Source organism: Megalobrama amblycephala, linkage group LG19, assembly GCF_018812025.1.
Source record: "Megalobrama amblycephala isolate DHTTF-2021 linkage group LG19, ASM1881202v1, whole genome shotgun sequence".
NCBI lineage: Eukaryota > Metazoa > Chordata > Actinopteri > Cypriniformes > Xenocyprididae > Megalobrama > Megalobrama amblycephala.
Window position 1 is genome coordinate 32,065,222 of NC_063062.1, and position 14,734 is coordinate 32,079,955.

The following is a 14,734-nucleotide window of genomic DNA, read 5'->3' on the forward strand; positions in this document are numbered from 1 at the left end:
TCTTATATATATATATAGAGAGAGAGAGAGAGAGAGAGAGAGAGAGAGAGAGAGAGAGAGAGAGAGAGAATGCGTGTTTTACAAGAGACAAAATTAAGTGAAAATCAACCAAAATTGGGTGAATAATATGCTAATTTAGTGATAAATGTTAATTACAAAATGCTGTTCTTTCCATGTTTTTATTACAGTGTTAGCAGATTCAAAAATTAACGAGGGGAAGTTGACGTGACCAAACCAAGCATTTGGTATCACAGAAAATTCCAGTTTCCTGTTTAACACCATGACAAATTCTGCCAATCTGAAAAAGAACAGAGAATCATAAAAATGAACTGCTGGGGGAAGTTATAATAAAATTAGACTAAATTCTGTATAAAAACTGTTTTAGATGAAGTACAGATGTCACACAGCAGGACACTGCTTGTGTCCATGTCGACCTGTGAGCACAGACACATCTACAGGTGGTCCATATGAAATCAGTATAGCAGCGGGCAGAGAAGTCAATGTGGTCGTTTTACCGCATGCTGCTATTACACAATACAGTCTGCTTCTCTCATCACACCACATTTACACAATCCAATAGTCAATAAATCTGACAGAGAAGCTTTTACTGTCATCTCCCATCTGTGTATGTGCAACCCATTTATTTACCTGACATGTTTTCCCACATACTGTTGTATTGTGTAGCCTATAATATCTTATATATATTTTTTTTTTGTCATAAACATAATTCAAAATAGTGACAGAATATTTTGTGATGGTGAAATTGTGACTGTTCGAAATAGCAAAGTCATTTTTGTTTGCATATCTGAGACAGATTACATAACATACAGTTTTTACAATTGATTTTATTTGCATTTACTGACCCATTGTGCAAGTGACTGTCAAGCTTGACTCCGTGTTCTCTGAAAGGTACAAGCATGTCCTTGAACATGGCAGAATTTGCATTTGGAGAGATGCTACTGAAACTCCATACGTCCTTGTGAATATTTGCGTCAGATCTTCTGGTATCTTCACTCAGAGAATAATTTCTATACTGTGTTTTTAAACACATTTAATTTATTTCTATACTGTTTTAATTAACATTTAATATTTTAAGATTTAAGCAAATAAATTTGTTAAATTAATTTCACCTTATTATGATATATTATCTGTAATAATATCTGATATTAATAAATTATTATTTAAATTATTATAGATTATCTCATGCCTACAGGCTATCATCGTTCCTGTCGTCACCATTTCTCATTGCGCCGCCTGTCATCCTCATCTGTTCCATCTATCTGGTCTAACCGCTCGGATATCCGCTATTCTATGCTGACAGTGTCATGAGAAATCGACTGAAAACTACTGGTCGTCACCTTGAATGCCTTTACAGGAAAATTTATGAATTTGAATGTGCATCTTATTGCTTACAAGGACCATATTCAGTTATACAAATCTGCTTTAAATAGTTACTAAAGCACTGTTTTATGTAGTCAATAAACTCACCAACCCTCCTGCAACTGACATGAATAACTCAGCAGACCTCTGTGAGTCATTATTACACTTCTTCCAAAATAAAATAAAATGAAGCCCCCTCTCACATGACTTTCCCTCTGATTTTGCACCTGGTACTTTCACCGACTTTTACCTCCAAACCCTGCTTACGGTACATCTCTGAGCTAAAAAAAATAAATAAACGGCAAATGTCACACCTGTCATAAAGAAACCTGGCCTCGACTCTTCTGACATGGCCAATTACAGACCAATCTTGAAACTTCTGTTTCTTTCAAAGCTGCTTGAAAAAGTTGTTGCTGCTCAACTTCAATCGTATTTGTGACCCTGGACCACAAAACCAGTCATAATGGTCAATAGGATAGGACAATATTTGGCCGAGATACAACTATTTTCAAAATCTGGAATCTGAGGGTGCAAAAAAATCGAAATAATGAGAAAATCCAAATGAAGTCCTTAGCAATGCATATCAACTCACAAAAAAGTTGAAAAAAATTATATATTCACAGTAGAAAAATATCTTCATGGAACATGATCTTTAATGATTTTTGGCATAAAAGAAAAATAATTTTGACCCATACAATGTATTGTTAGCTATTGCTACAAATATACCCATGCGACTTATGACTGGTTTTGTGGCCCAGGGTCACATTTGTCATCTCATAACCTCTACGAATGTTTCCAATCCAGCTCCAATTCCAACTTCGTAAGGTTGTCAATGACCTCCTTATGGCCACTGACTCAGGCTCCATTAGCATTTTAATTCTGTTAGAAATTTCCTCTGCTTTCAACACAATCTCTCACAGTATTCTCATTTCATGACTCTCTCCTCTTGGTATTTCTGAAACTGCCCAATCCTGGTTCACTTCCTACCTGTCTGACATTTAGCATTACATCTCTATCTGCCAGACTAAGTCCACCACTGCCCCGTCTCTCACGGTGTTCCCCGCAGGGTTCTGTTCTTGGGCCTTTACTCTTCATCATCTACATGCTCCCATTAGGTAACATTAATTGTCATGGCTTCCATTGCTATGCAGATGTCACCCAACTCTACATCAATGCTCCTTTTCCCACCGACTCCATATCAGCTTGTATTAATGATATAAATGCTTGGATGATGATTAATTTTCTCAAACTCAACACTGATAAAACAGATCTACTTCTTGTTGGTTCACCAAAACTTGTAGCTTGTTTCTGTGTTGACAGTGTTAACATTGCTGTAGTTTAGGTTCGACCTTAAAGGATTAGTTCACTTTCAAATTAAAATTTCCTGATAATTTACTCACCCCCAAGTCATCCAAGATGTTCATGTCTTTCTTTCTTCCGTCGAAAAGAATTAATGTTTTTGATGAAAACATTCCAGGATTTTTCTCCATATAGTGGACTTCAATGGCCTCCAGGCGGTTGAAGGTCAAAATTACAGTTTCAGTGCAGCTTCAAAGCATTTTACGTGATCCCAGACGAGAAATTAGAGTCTTATCTAGAGAAACCATTGCCCATTTTCTGAAAATTTTTTAACATTTTTATACATTTTAACCATAAATGCTCATCTTTAACTAGCTCCCTTCTTCTTCTTCTCTATTACCCCTTTTCCACCAAGGCAGTTTGAGTGCTGGTTCGGAGCCAGAGCCTATTTCAAATCAGTTCTTTGTCTTTCGACACCCAAAGCACCAGCTCCGAACCAGGAAAAGTGGTTCGTAAATAGCACCAAAACGTTGCTGGGCTAGAAGTAAGAACCGCTTGCGCCAGGGACTGGGGGCGGGGTTACCGTGACCAACAAGAAACTTGTGACCGCCATTTTTGAAATAGCAGCTAATAGAGCTAATAGCAGCTCACTTGTAATCTCCGTCTTTATACAAATTACGGCGAGCCGTGTTTGGATGCCGATGTAGGTTCGCAAAGCCATGAGCATCAACAGTAGTGAAACATCCGCGATTGTTGATAGAAGGCTTGTTCGAGCTGCACCGGAGCAGCGCGGACTGATTCGGCGGATGCCGCGGATCCGCGGGAGCGTTTGTAGAGCATACAACTCCTTGTGCTTTCGGATCGTTCACGGAGCTTTGATGTCATGCGCCGATCGCTATGCGAGAAGCCGATGCATCTCAAACGAGCCTGGTGTATTTGTGTTTGGCGCTGCGGCGCTAGCTTTGCTGTGAAATATGAGACATATACAGTGACGTAACACCTGGCTCTGCGCTGGCTCTCAAGCCCGTGGAAAGGCAAACCGGTTCTTAGAAGGCTCGTCAGTTGAACCAACTCCGAACTGGCACTAGCACTAGCTCTGAATTAGCACCCGGTTCGTGCTGGTTGAAAGGGGGTATATTAGAATTCCAGCAGTGTAGACACTGCTAAGTGCATTACTGCCCTCCACAGGTCAATGTTTGAAGTAATTGTTATATACTTACACTAGCATATTGAATATGACAATTTAGTTCAAACTTTGACCTGAGGAGGGCAGTAATACACTTAGCAATGTCTACACTGCTGGAATTCTAATAGAGTAGAAGAAGAAGGGAGCTAGTTCAAGATGAGCATTTATGGTTAAAATGTATAAAATTAAAAAAATATATATATAGAAAATGGGCAATGGTTTCTCTAGATAAGACTCTTATTTTTCGTCTGGGATCGCGTAAAATGCTTTGAAGCTGCAATGAAACTGTAATTTTGACCTTCAACCATCTGTAGGCCATTGAAGTCCACTATATGGAGAATAATCCTGGAATGTTTTCATTAAAAACCTTCATTTCTTTTCGACTGAAGAAAGAAAGACATGAACATCTTGGATGACATGGGGGTGAGTAAATTATCAGGAAATTTTAATTTGAAAGTGAACTAATCCTTTAAACCTTGGTATAATCTGACTCTTCTCTCTCCTTCCTTCCTCACATTTCTTCACTCAAACTAAGTCTGCCTTCTTTCACCTCCGTAATATCACTCATTTACATCCCTTCTTAAATATCAGTAATGCTGAGACACTGGTCTCTTTTCTATGGTTTACCAAACACACCAATAAATAAACTCCAATATATTCAGAACTCTGCAGCTATATAAAATAAACTATTATATTATATTATATTATATTATATTATATTATATTATATTATATTATATTATATTATATTATACACTGATATTTCATTTGTATGTGAAAAGCTAGTCGTCAGTTTTTCCAGAAAGCTCTATTTCGTGGAAACGCCATTTTCTTGCTACAGAAACCTGCATGTCGAGTTTGTATAAAGCTGAATGCAGGCTCAAATGCATGTCTCCATACCTAGTATTCTCCCTACCTAGACAGCCTTTCCGGCCCAATAGGCGCGTTCATATCAGCTGACCAAACATGCCTCCTAAATAGGCAGCACACTAGATTTTGAGACGCGGCCCACACTGGAGTAAGGTGAGTCACTCCGCAGCCGAAACACACATCGATACTAAGGTTATATAGTCAAATCCACACTAAAATGAACTTTAGAGTTACCTTAAAATATTAACGGATGTATTCACCTTACTTTTAGCGGTTTAGAGTTATTTTTGTCGTTTGGAGATTGGGTTTAAAGGTGTTGTTTTTTTAGGGAAGCGCTCACCTGTGAGATAGTATCGCTTGAGTTAGTCACTCCCATTGTAAGTTAAGGCCAATCTCTCCGGAAATATCTTCTCATCTAACAGGTAGACAACACACAACTTCATTCTCTGTGGAAGATAAAATGTACCTCGTTTTAATCCTGTAATTTCGTTTTAGAAATCTACGCGTCTGAGTTTGTTCGAGAGTTCATGTGGAAGTTTTGTTTTTAGGACGGTTGAATGTTAATTTGTTGCCGCGTGCACTTGTTATGGGCGTTGTTGTTTTCCGCACTTGTTTGACTTCAGCTGAGAATAACAAGTGTGTTTTTCCCTCTCAATACACAATTACTCGCCTTATTTTGGCAGCAGAAGTGGAAGTGTGAGAAGAAAGGTGTGTTGATTGATTCTGCCGGTGGTCTCTCAGACATGGACCCTATGGATGGAGGAATGCGTTACACTCCCGGTTCTTCGGTAAGATTCATTCGGCTTTTGCCATACTAATAACCTGTTATTTTTCAACCTGCCAAGCACCTTTATACATGCAACGAAGAACTGAAATCTCATATTTATGTCCCAAAAGCTGTGCTGTGGTCATTTTTTACTTGCATGAATGCATTTTGTGTCAGCCTGTTTAGTAGAAGGCATAAGATCAACAGCGGCAAGAGAGGGAAGATTGAAACTAGAGATGTGATTAATAACATGCCCATTTTAAACAGCAATGCTACTACCCATATTCATCAAGGTTCCCACACTCATGCAAAACCTGTAAAATATCAGGGAATCATAAAAGTGTGGTTTCCAGGCCTGGAAATGTATTGGAAAACGAATAAGGTCTTAAAACATTACACAAATCTATTTAATTTAGCTGAGCATTCTTTGCGACTTGTTTAAGTGAGATAAAAGCAAGTATTGATAATATCATTCTAGGTTTTGATCTAAAAGACCTTATGACAGAATGAATGACACATTGCATAACCTGATGTTTGAGTGCATTCACTGAAAAAATGCTGAGTTTTTGTCTTATTTCTAGCCAAAATATCTTAAAGTTCTTAAATCAAGAAGCATTTTCTTGACAAGTAAAAATTATTTTCTTGTTTTCAGAAAAAATAAGTAAAAATTAAGTGAGTTTTTCCTTAAAACAAGTAAAATAATCTTATATCAAAACAAAAATAAGTTATATAATCTTGTTTTCAATTTGGATTAAGATTATTTTACTTACCCCACTGGCAGATTATTTTGCTTGTTTTAAAGAAAAACTCACTTAATTTTGACTTCTTTTTCCTAAAAACAAGAAGAAAATTTTTAGTTGTCAAGAAAATGTTTCTTGATCTAAGAGTTTTTAGATATTTGGACTGGAAACAAAATCTAAGTAAGAACAGCATTTTTGCAGTCTTGAGTTCTTTAGTGGTTAAAATTTAACACCCACTGGAGGTTTCACACTATGTATTTGTTCAAAATGTGCCAGACCTCATTTCCTGTCTAGTCACTTTTTTGCATGTGTAAGGGATTTAATTTATGTTGATCATCAATAGTAGTGTGAGTTTAAGCCATTCTGCTGAATGCTTCAGTGTCGTCTCCAAGGAAAGGGTGTCAATGGACATTACCATGACCCTAGATGAAGTGCTTCCAGTCCACAATAGCCGTTTTTATGTCTCCGTTTTAAATCTAATCCTCAAGACGAGTCACTGCTGCTGAATAGTTTGGTTATATGTAGTAGTGGTGGTGACCAATATGGGTTTTTCAACAGACAATGTGGATACCAATATCTATAGGGTACACTGTAAAAAATTTGTAAAAAATAATACTGATTTTTTTAAAGCTGTAAACAAAACAGATTATTGGAGTATGTTTTAAAAGAAAATACTATTTCAGTCTTTCTACTTTAATGTTTCACGTTTAATTCAATGTGCTACTTGGCCGTTTCTTCGTAATTATTTTTGAAATGTAAATAGTCCAACACCAAATATTTTTTTCAGTGTGTTGGGTGACTATTAGCTGAAATAATACCAGTAAGTGTATTATGCTACTTAAAAATAGCAAATGAGACATAGACTTCATTCTGAAAATAAAATTAATATTAATTTTACGCAATATTTATTAATTTGTGTTTTTAGAAGTGATTCAGCGTTATTTTTTTAAATTTTACTTTTATTATTGTTTTATTATTTTGAGATATATATATATATATATATATATATATATATATATAGCTATATAGTATTTTGGTTCAATTTAATTACTTGTAAATAATTTATAGTTGTAGTTTTTATTTATTTTAGTGCTTCAACTTTAACCTGTTTCAGTTTATTGCCAAGGCCACATTTCTAATTTAAGTTTTTCTGACTAATATTTATATTTTATTTTATTTCAGCTTTATTACAATAAACAGAAATGTTTTTAATAGTTTTAGTTAATGATAATAACCCTGTTCTAAATGACCAAATATTGGTCTGTCACTTGTTTTGAAGCACTAGGAAGTAAAAGTAGTGACACAGCTAAACTGCACAACTCAGCAGTATGACAGAAGCTCAGATGTTTTCAAAATAATCAAATGTGATCTCTCTCTTTCTGTCGTATGTAGAGTTGGAAAGAAGTTGGTCAATTCAAAAGGTTTATATAAATGAACCAGCTCAAATTATAATTCACAGATTTTTTGAGTCCCTTCACATAAATTAGGGTGATTTCACATTTTATTAGTTGTATTTATTGTAAAAATATCAGTCATGAAGATACAGCTCCTTGAAGTAAGTGTTTCGAAGCGCTGAGGATTGAGGATTTGGATCTGTTTTGAGTTGAATGATCAGGATCTCAGAATGTTATTGCATATTGGTGTGACGTGTGTCTACGCCTGAATGCATTCCACAGATCTGTTACGACATGCTTACGGCAGTTAGCATTACTGTGAACAAACGCCCCCACGAATGAAACTTAGAGAAAATGACTCAGGTTCTGGGATATCCCCCTCATTTACTAGTGATCAGCTGCTTATCATGCATCATGCTTGTCGTCACAGAATGTTGACCGCTCAACCCAGATGGAGTTTGTTCACGTACAGCTGGACTTTCATTGCTCATTAACTTGAATGTCTTAAGTTCAAACCAAAACTAAAAAGTCTGATTAGAAGAAAAACAATCATTCTGGTCTCCCTTAAAAATGGCATCAGCATTACTCAGCACTATTAAAGGGGATCATGACATGGATTTTTTTTATTTATTATTTTAATATGTTCCTTGAGGTTCACTTATAATGCTTATAAGGCTTTTTGCACAAAAAACATATACGGATAAAAAACGATTGATTTCAACCTTCATTCTGACCCTCTGTCTGAAATGATACTTTTAAGGTGTGGCTCCTTTAAGTCTTGTTAGTAAACGCTCACTTTTATGATTGGCTAACATCGTTGCATATGAAACAGTATCAACACCCACTCACATTCAAAAACAGAATGCTCAGAACAAACATATAATCCTCTGACACAATCCAGGGCGGCATTAAAATAAACCATCCACTTGTTACTGATGCTGGGATCCTTCTGAAGTCTGTACAGAGACATAAATGAGCTGTTTAAACTGGACACGTCAAAGTGAATGGACTTTTTCCATTCGTTCCGTTTTCAACACTCAAGTGCGTGGAGTGTGTCAGAAACTGAACACGCATCTGTATACTGTATCCAGTGTAGACAGCGTCACTGATCATAATGGGTTCTATTTGCTTTTGACGCGATGCTCACATCTAATGTAGGCAAATGTCAGCCGTTAAGTGACTAAATGCCAGTTGGCGGGGCCTATGGTGCAATGATGTATAACTATTCGTCGATGTCCTACTCTGGAGGCTGTCATATGCAAATTTATTTGCCTGTGTCATATCACAGATCCCGCAGTATCAAAACAAGCCGTTTTTGGAGTTTGAGTAAATAAATGCTTTGTACCATTAAAACATTCTGCGGGTTGCAGAGCTTAAAACAACCTCCTCATTTAAACAAAGACCTCTTATTTAAGATCAAGGAAAATTTGCTATCTTATGTCATGACCCCTTTAATATGTGACAGTTTGTTGATATTAGAACAAATGATTAAAGTTTAACAAATATGCAGTAGCAAAGAGAAAAATGCACTCATACTTACACCCACACAGAGTAGAATTTTTTTAGATGTCCTTGAAAATCTCCTTGGGAATTAGCAGTTTATGTTTGGTTGATTTGTACTTTATACACTTGTATCCTAATTGCAAAAACAGAAGTCTCTTTCATAAGAGTTTCAACTTTTTGTGATGGCACACATTTTGATACATATTAGATTAGATAGAATGTAGGTCATGAACAATGTCATGTGACGGCGCTCTGAGATAACTGAGATAGTTTGCTGTTGTAAAAAACACAATTATAGATCAGTGTATTCCATAGTGAGCAAATTACACTACAGTTCAAAGTTTGGGCTCAGTAAGATTTTTTTAAAGACCCCCTGTGGTGAAAATCAAGTTTTCAATGTTGTTGTTGTATATGTGGTGTTTTTAAAGGATTAATTCGGTTTCAGATGGAAATTACCCCAAGCTTTACTCACCCTCAATCCTTCCTAGGTGTATTTGACTTTCTTCATTCTGATGAACACAATCAGAGAAATCTTAATAAATATCCAGACGCATCCGAGCTATATAATGGCAGTGAACGGGACCAACGAGTATGAGCTGAAGAAAGTGCTTCCATCCGTCATAAACGTACTCCACACAGCTCTGGGTTTGTGTTTAAAACAAATAAAAAAGCCATATTTAACAAGTTATGAAGTGTAAAATCTAGCTTCCGCCAAACCACCTTCCGCTTTCAAATTACAAAACCCAGAAAAGTTGGGACATTTTGTAAAACACAATTAACAACCATAATCTGTGATTTAATTCTCTTGAACCTTTTTTAACTGACAAAAATGGTTTGTGTAACATTAGCAGCACATTATTAGCTGTTTGATAACATAGTCAAGCAAAAGACAAATCATATGAATGTGTCTGATGTTGTAGAGAGCGATACATAAAATGCATTACCATTCTGATACATCAACCAGTTTCTGCTTCAAACATATACTGTATGGCTGAATTAAACCAGTATTTCCACTTGTCATTGTGTAGCGTTTACTAAAGTTGATCTACAGTAGTTTACTACAATAGTGCGAGCTGGTGCGAGTGAGGAGGTGAGGCTATTCATGGATCTGCATATACTAAATGATGCAAGGGTGTAGAGTCACATTCAGGCTATTTTAGGCATGAAGAAATTTTCACAGGGAAAAAAATGTTTAAATATGTAATTTTGATAATCAAAGATTAGTTCTAAGGGATAAAATGATTGACTGCAGGGGACTTTAATTTACAGTGTTCCTGTTTTTACTGTATTTTTGTTTAAATAAATGCAGCCTTGGTGAGCATGACTTAAAAACATTTAAAACTCTTACTGTCCCCAAACAAATAAATTAAGAATGCTTACTGAAATGCACTACTAAAAACTTGTTGAAAGGCAACAATGTGCATTAAATACAAATGGAATGATTGTGTTCTGCAAATAGAGTGAGTTTTAATGATGATTGGTTGATTTTATTTTGCAGGGAAGAGGTGGTATAAACCTTGATCTGTTTCCTTATAATCGCTCTAACCACATGGAATAGCACGTCCTATTATGCCTTCTACTTCCGTCATCAGTGTGATTGTGAAACCTGTGTGATTGGTCTCGGTTTAAAGTCAACACTGTTTGCATTCTCAATACTCATTCCTCATCTTATTGTGCATGATTCAACTATAGGTCCTGCACAATCAACCGAAACCTCGGCATTGACATCCATTTCCATTCTAGTAATGTCCTTTCTTGATTCAATCAGTTTATCCTGATGGATAAAATCAGGCCCCACCTGACTTGGTTTTTCTTGTTGAATATTCTGAGATGTTGGAATGTGGTGAACTGAAATTAAATTTTAAATTTAAAGTAATAACAGTAATATTGTGAAATATTCTTAAAGTTTTCTATTTGAATATATTTGTATATAAAATGTAATTTATTCCTGTGATCAAAGCTGAGTTTTCAGCATCGTTACTCCAAGCTTCAGTGTCACGTGATCCTTCAGAAATCATTCTAATACGCTGATTTGCTACTCAAAGAAATATCCTTATTATTACCATCAGTGTTGAAAACAGCTGTGCTGCTTAATACTGTTGTGAAAACCTTGATGCATGTTTTCAGGATTTTTAATGAATAGAAAGTGCAAAAGAACAGCATTTATTTGAAATAGAAATCTTTTGTAACATTTTAAAAAACTTATTGTCACTTTTGGTGCATCATTGCTGAGTAAAAGTATTAATTTCTTTCAAAACTATATGTTCATATATTTTGTTCAGTTTGATTTTTACATGGTTTAAAGACATATTGAGCATACTATCAAACAGCAGCTAATATTATAATATGTATATAATGGCTTGTATTAAAATCAATACTGAAATCACATGTATTGCTTAAATTATGAAAATAAACATTACAATATTTAGTAGAGCTGCACGATTAATCATATCGCAATCGCGATGTCAAGCTTGTGCGATTATATGACGCAAAATGCTGCGATTTTATGAAATAAAATAATAATAAGTTAATAAATAAATAAAAAAAATACATGTGTGGACACAACAACCCATTATCTGAGAGCTGTTAGCCCATTTTATACACCGCTAATAAAAAGAAGACCAGTCAGTTTCAGTTTAGGCAGTGGCATGTGTGGCGCGCACGGTCATGACTTTTCCGGTGTGCAGCGCAGAGAACGGGTAAAGATGGATGCGGAGCAAACGGTCACTGAACTGGTGGCAAGAAAAAACGCTACCTCTGTTATATGGCGATATTTTGGCTATAAGATTATAAACCCAGATTAGTAGTGGTTGAAGAGGAAAGAGGATTTCATTCGGTATCGCACGCAGTGCTGTTATCGGTGCGCATAGACGCACATGCATACAAGGCTCGCGCGCACAGAGAGAGAGAGAGAGAGGCGCGTTATAGCTCGCAAACTCCAAATTGATTTCTCTTTCGCGTCCTCAATGCACTTGGATGGTCACATACACGCATTATGTCAGTCAAAATACCCCTCTCAGCAAGTATTCATGTAAACACATTCAGTTATGTCTTAATTGAACGAGGTGAGAATTCGGATGTATATCTGTCCGATGTGTGCGTGCATGTCTTACTCTTAAAGTGACAGCAACCTATAAATACCTGCTGTTGTCTGTCATGTAAATCAAACAACAAAACACAGCTTTAACAAAGATTAATCTATATTAAATTTATACAATGAACAGTGTCATTTTACATTTAATTATTACATTTCTGTGCATGAAAATTAATACTACAGTTAGACCTTATACTTTATTTGTAACTTTATGTTGTATTTATCTATGCTTGTTGTAATTGGTGTACAGTATTTGTTCTTTTTACAGTCTGTTCACTTGCCTTTAATAATGTATTATTTAGGCTAGCAGTTTATGCTATGGTATCAGAATAGTTTAAATGGGCTAAGTAATAAATGCAAAGTTAAGTTACCCCCATCCAATTTTTTTTTTTTTTTTTTTTTGTGCTGATCCGAAGTATGATCCGATCTGTGACGTCATAACCGTGATGTGATCCGAACCGTGAGTTTTGTGATCCGTTGAACCGCTACAGATTAGTAAAGAAACAAATATCTTAAATGGGATTATAACAAGTTTGCAGTAATGCAAAGATGTTATTTAATTTCATAAAAATATTTTAATTTGAAAACACTGTGCATTTGTTTGCTGTTGTTGCTAGTTTGAGTTGAGAAATATACATTTCAGCATTATCAGTAATCTGTGTGTGTATTTTCATTGAGAACCAAGCAAGATGACTCATGATACTATTTGTTTATTATATCGCTATCGCAAATCGCAATCGCAATATTGACCTCAATAATCGCAATATGACATTTTCCCCAAATCGTGCAGCCCTAATATTTAGTAACTATGGTAAATGTAAAAGAAAAAAAAAATTCACCAACCAAACCACTACCAGGCCACTGGTTTTGTCTTTTATGGACACTTATTGTGATTTACACACAGTTTGTGCTCATTTGTTATAAAAAAAAAAAAAAAATCTCTTTTTTTGTACCATTGATCAGTTACTCATTAATTAGTTTATTTTATTCATTTATTTTGCCTCCCTCTCCTCCTCTGAAAAAAAACCAAAAAAAAACAAGCCCGTTTTGACTTTAAAGTGTCTCAGAGCAGTATTAGCACTAGGGAAGTGTTTTGATGCTGCTCTTATATAATCTGAATCTGTGCTTATTCTGTCAAAAAAGCTCTGCAATTTACTGTGAAATTTACTTTCTGTTCTCAGTCACAATTTTATTTCCGTTGAGGATATGTGCTACAATTGTAACTTTTTTTTTTTTTTACATTTATTCCTTCAAACTGACTTATGTGCTTGATTCCAGAGACACTGCAATTTACAGAGAAGAGTAAGAAGTCTTTTGCCTCTTTTTCTGTTAGGACAAGGACTGGGACCAAGCTGTCACATTCTTGCCAGCATCAGATAATAAAAAGCTGGAGAAGAAAAGCGGCCCTGGGAAAGTTGGGGTCATTGTTGGTCTGGTGATCTTGGCAGCTGTTTTGGCTTTGATCATAGGGCTTCTGGTCTGGCATTTCCATTGTAAGTCAGTACCACAGTCACAGACGGCATAACACAGTTACCGGTGTCAGTCTTGACAGTGTTGATCACATGTTTGTCTGTTCATGTCTCCCTGGTGTCTGCAGTCCGGAAGGATTTGAAGTTACAGAAGATTTACACCGGCTCACTTAGGATAACAAATGAAGCTTTTGTGGATGCGTATGAAAACAAAGAGAGTCCAGAGTTTAAAAGCTTGGCAAAACAAGTCATGATTCAGGTGAGAATTAAATTAAAGCTGCTTTTTCACATAGTGATGACAGAGAAAAGTGTTTTTGATTTTAATTTTTATTTTCATATTTAGCTGAATTCAATGTACTCAGAATCTCCACTACTGTCGAAATATTATCTTGGTTCCAGAGTTGAAGCCTTCAGGTACGTCTACATGTCATTGTGTCCACATTTTTAAAACATTTTTGTCTTGCGCCTCCTCTTAAAGTGACCCTATTAGGCTTTTTCGAATGTTACCTTTCATGCAGTGTGTAATGGAGCTGTTTGTGAATGTAAAAGGCCCCAAAGTTTAGAAAAAACAAAGTGCACGACAAAGTTGTCTCCTAAACGGAAGCATTGCTGAGACATCAGCAATTCCAGTCTTACTTCCTGTTACATACCTACGTAACAGTGTAACACATTTGCATAATGCCGGCCTATTGTGTTCACTGGCTTCTTGCGAACAATGTCTACTTGTCAAGAAGACAAGTATCGAGAAGATGCTATTTTCAGTGCTTCAAATCTACTTTGCATGGACTCACATAAGGACTCACACTGGAATTGATACAGAAATACTAACGTATCATTGGCTTTGTTTACATGCACCAATTTTCGTCAATCCAAATGAATTGAATCCGATTGCAGATCTGTTTACATGTACTCCTAAACATTGTCTGATTCAAATATCCGTTTATATGTGTTTTATATACATTCAGATTAAAACTTTTGCGCATGTGCTCTGCGTGTGACGTCATTTCAGTCACACTTCCGGAGACAACCATGG

General features: G+C 35.9%; 1 protein-coding gene and 1 long non-coding RNA gene across 5 annotated transcripts in view; one reads left to right on the forward strand and one right to left on the reverse strand.

Annotated features, from left to right (window-relative positions):
- Nucleotides 1-5,179, reverse strand: LOC125253749. The gene is made up of 2 exons (XR_007181537.1): nt 5,076-5,179; nt 1-298 (listed from the first exon to the last, which is right to left on the reverse strand). It is a non-coding gene; the product is annotated as an uncharacterized LOC125253749 (long non-coding RNA).
- st14a (ST14 transmembrane serine protease matriptase a) overlaps nt 4,748-14,734 on the forward strand; it is a 26,696-nt gene continuing 16,709 nt past the window's right edge. The window contains exons 1-5 of one of the 4 annotated variants that reach the window (XM_048167812.1): nt 4,748-4,888; nt 5,422-5,523; nt 13,566-13,725; nt 13,830-13,960; nt 14,045-14,115. In XM_048167812.1, the coding sequence (XP_048023769.1) occupies nt 5,479-5,523; nt 13,566-13,725; nt 13,830-13,960; nt 14,045-14,115 (407 nt within the window). In that variant the 5' untranslated portion in view covers nt 4,748-4,888; nt 5,422-5,478. Of the gene's footprint in view, nt 4,889-4,916; nt 5,158-5,187; nt 5,524-13,565; nt 13,726-13,829; nt 13,961-14,044; nt 14,116-14,734 lie in introns of those variants that run through there. The other 3 variants (XM_048167815.1, XM_048167814.1, XM_048167811.1) reach the window with 3 other exon arrangements.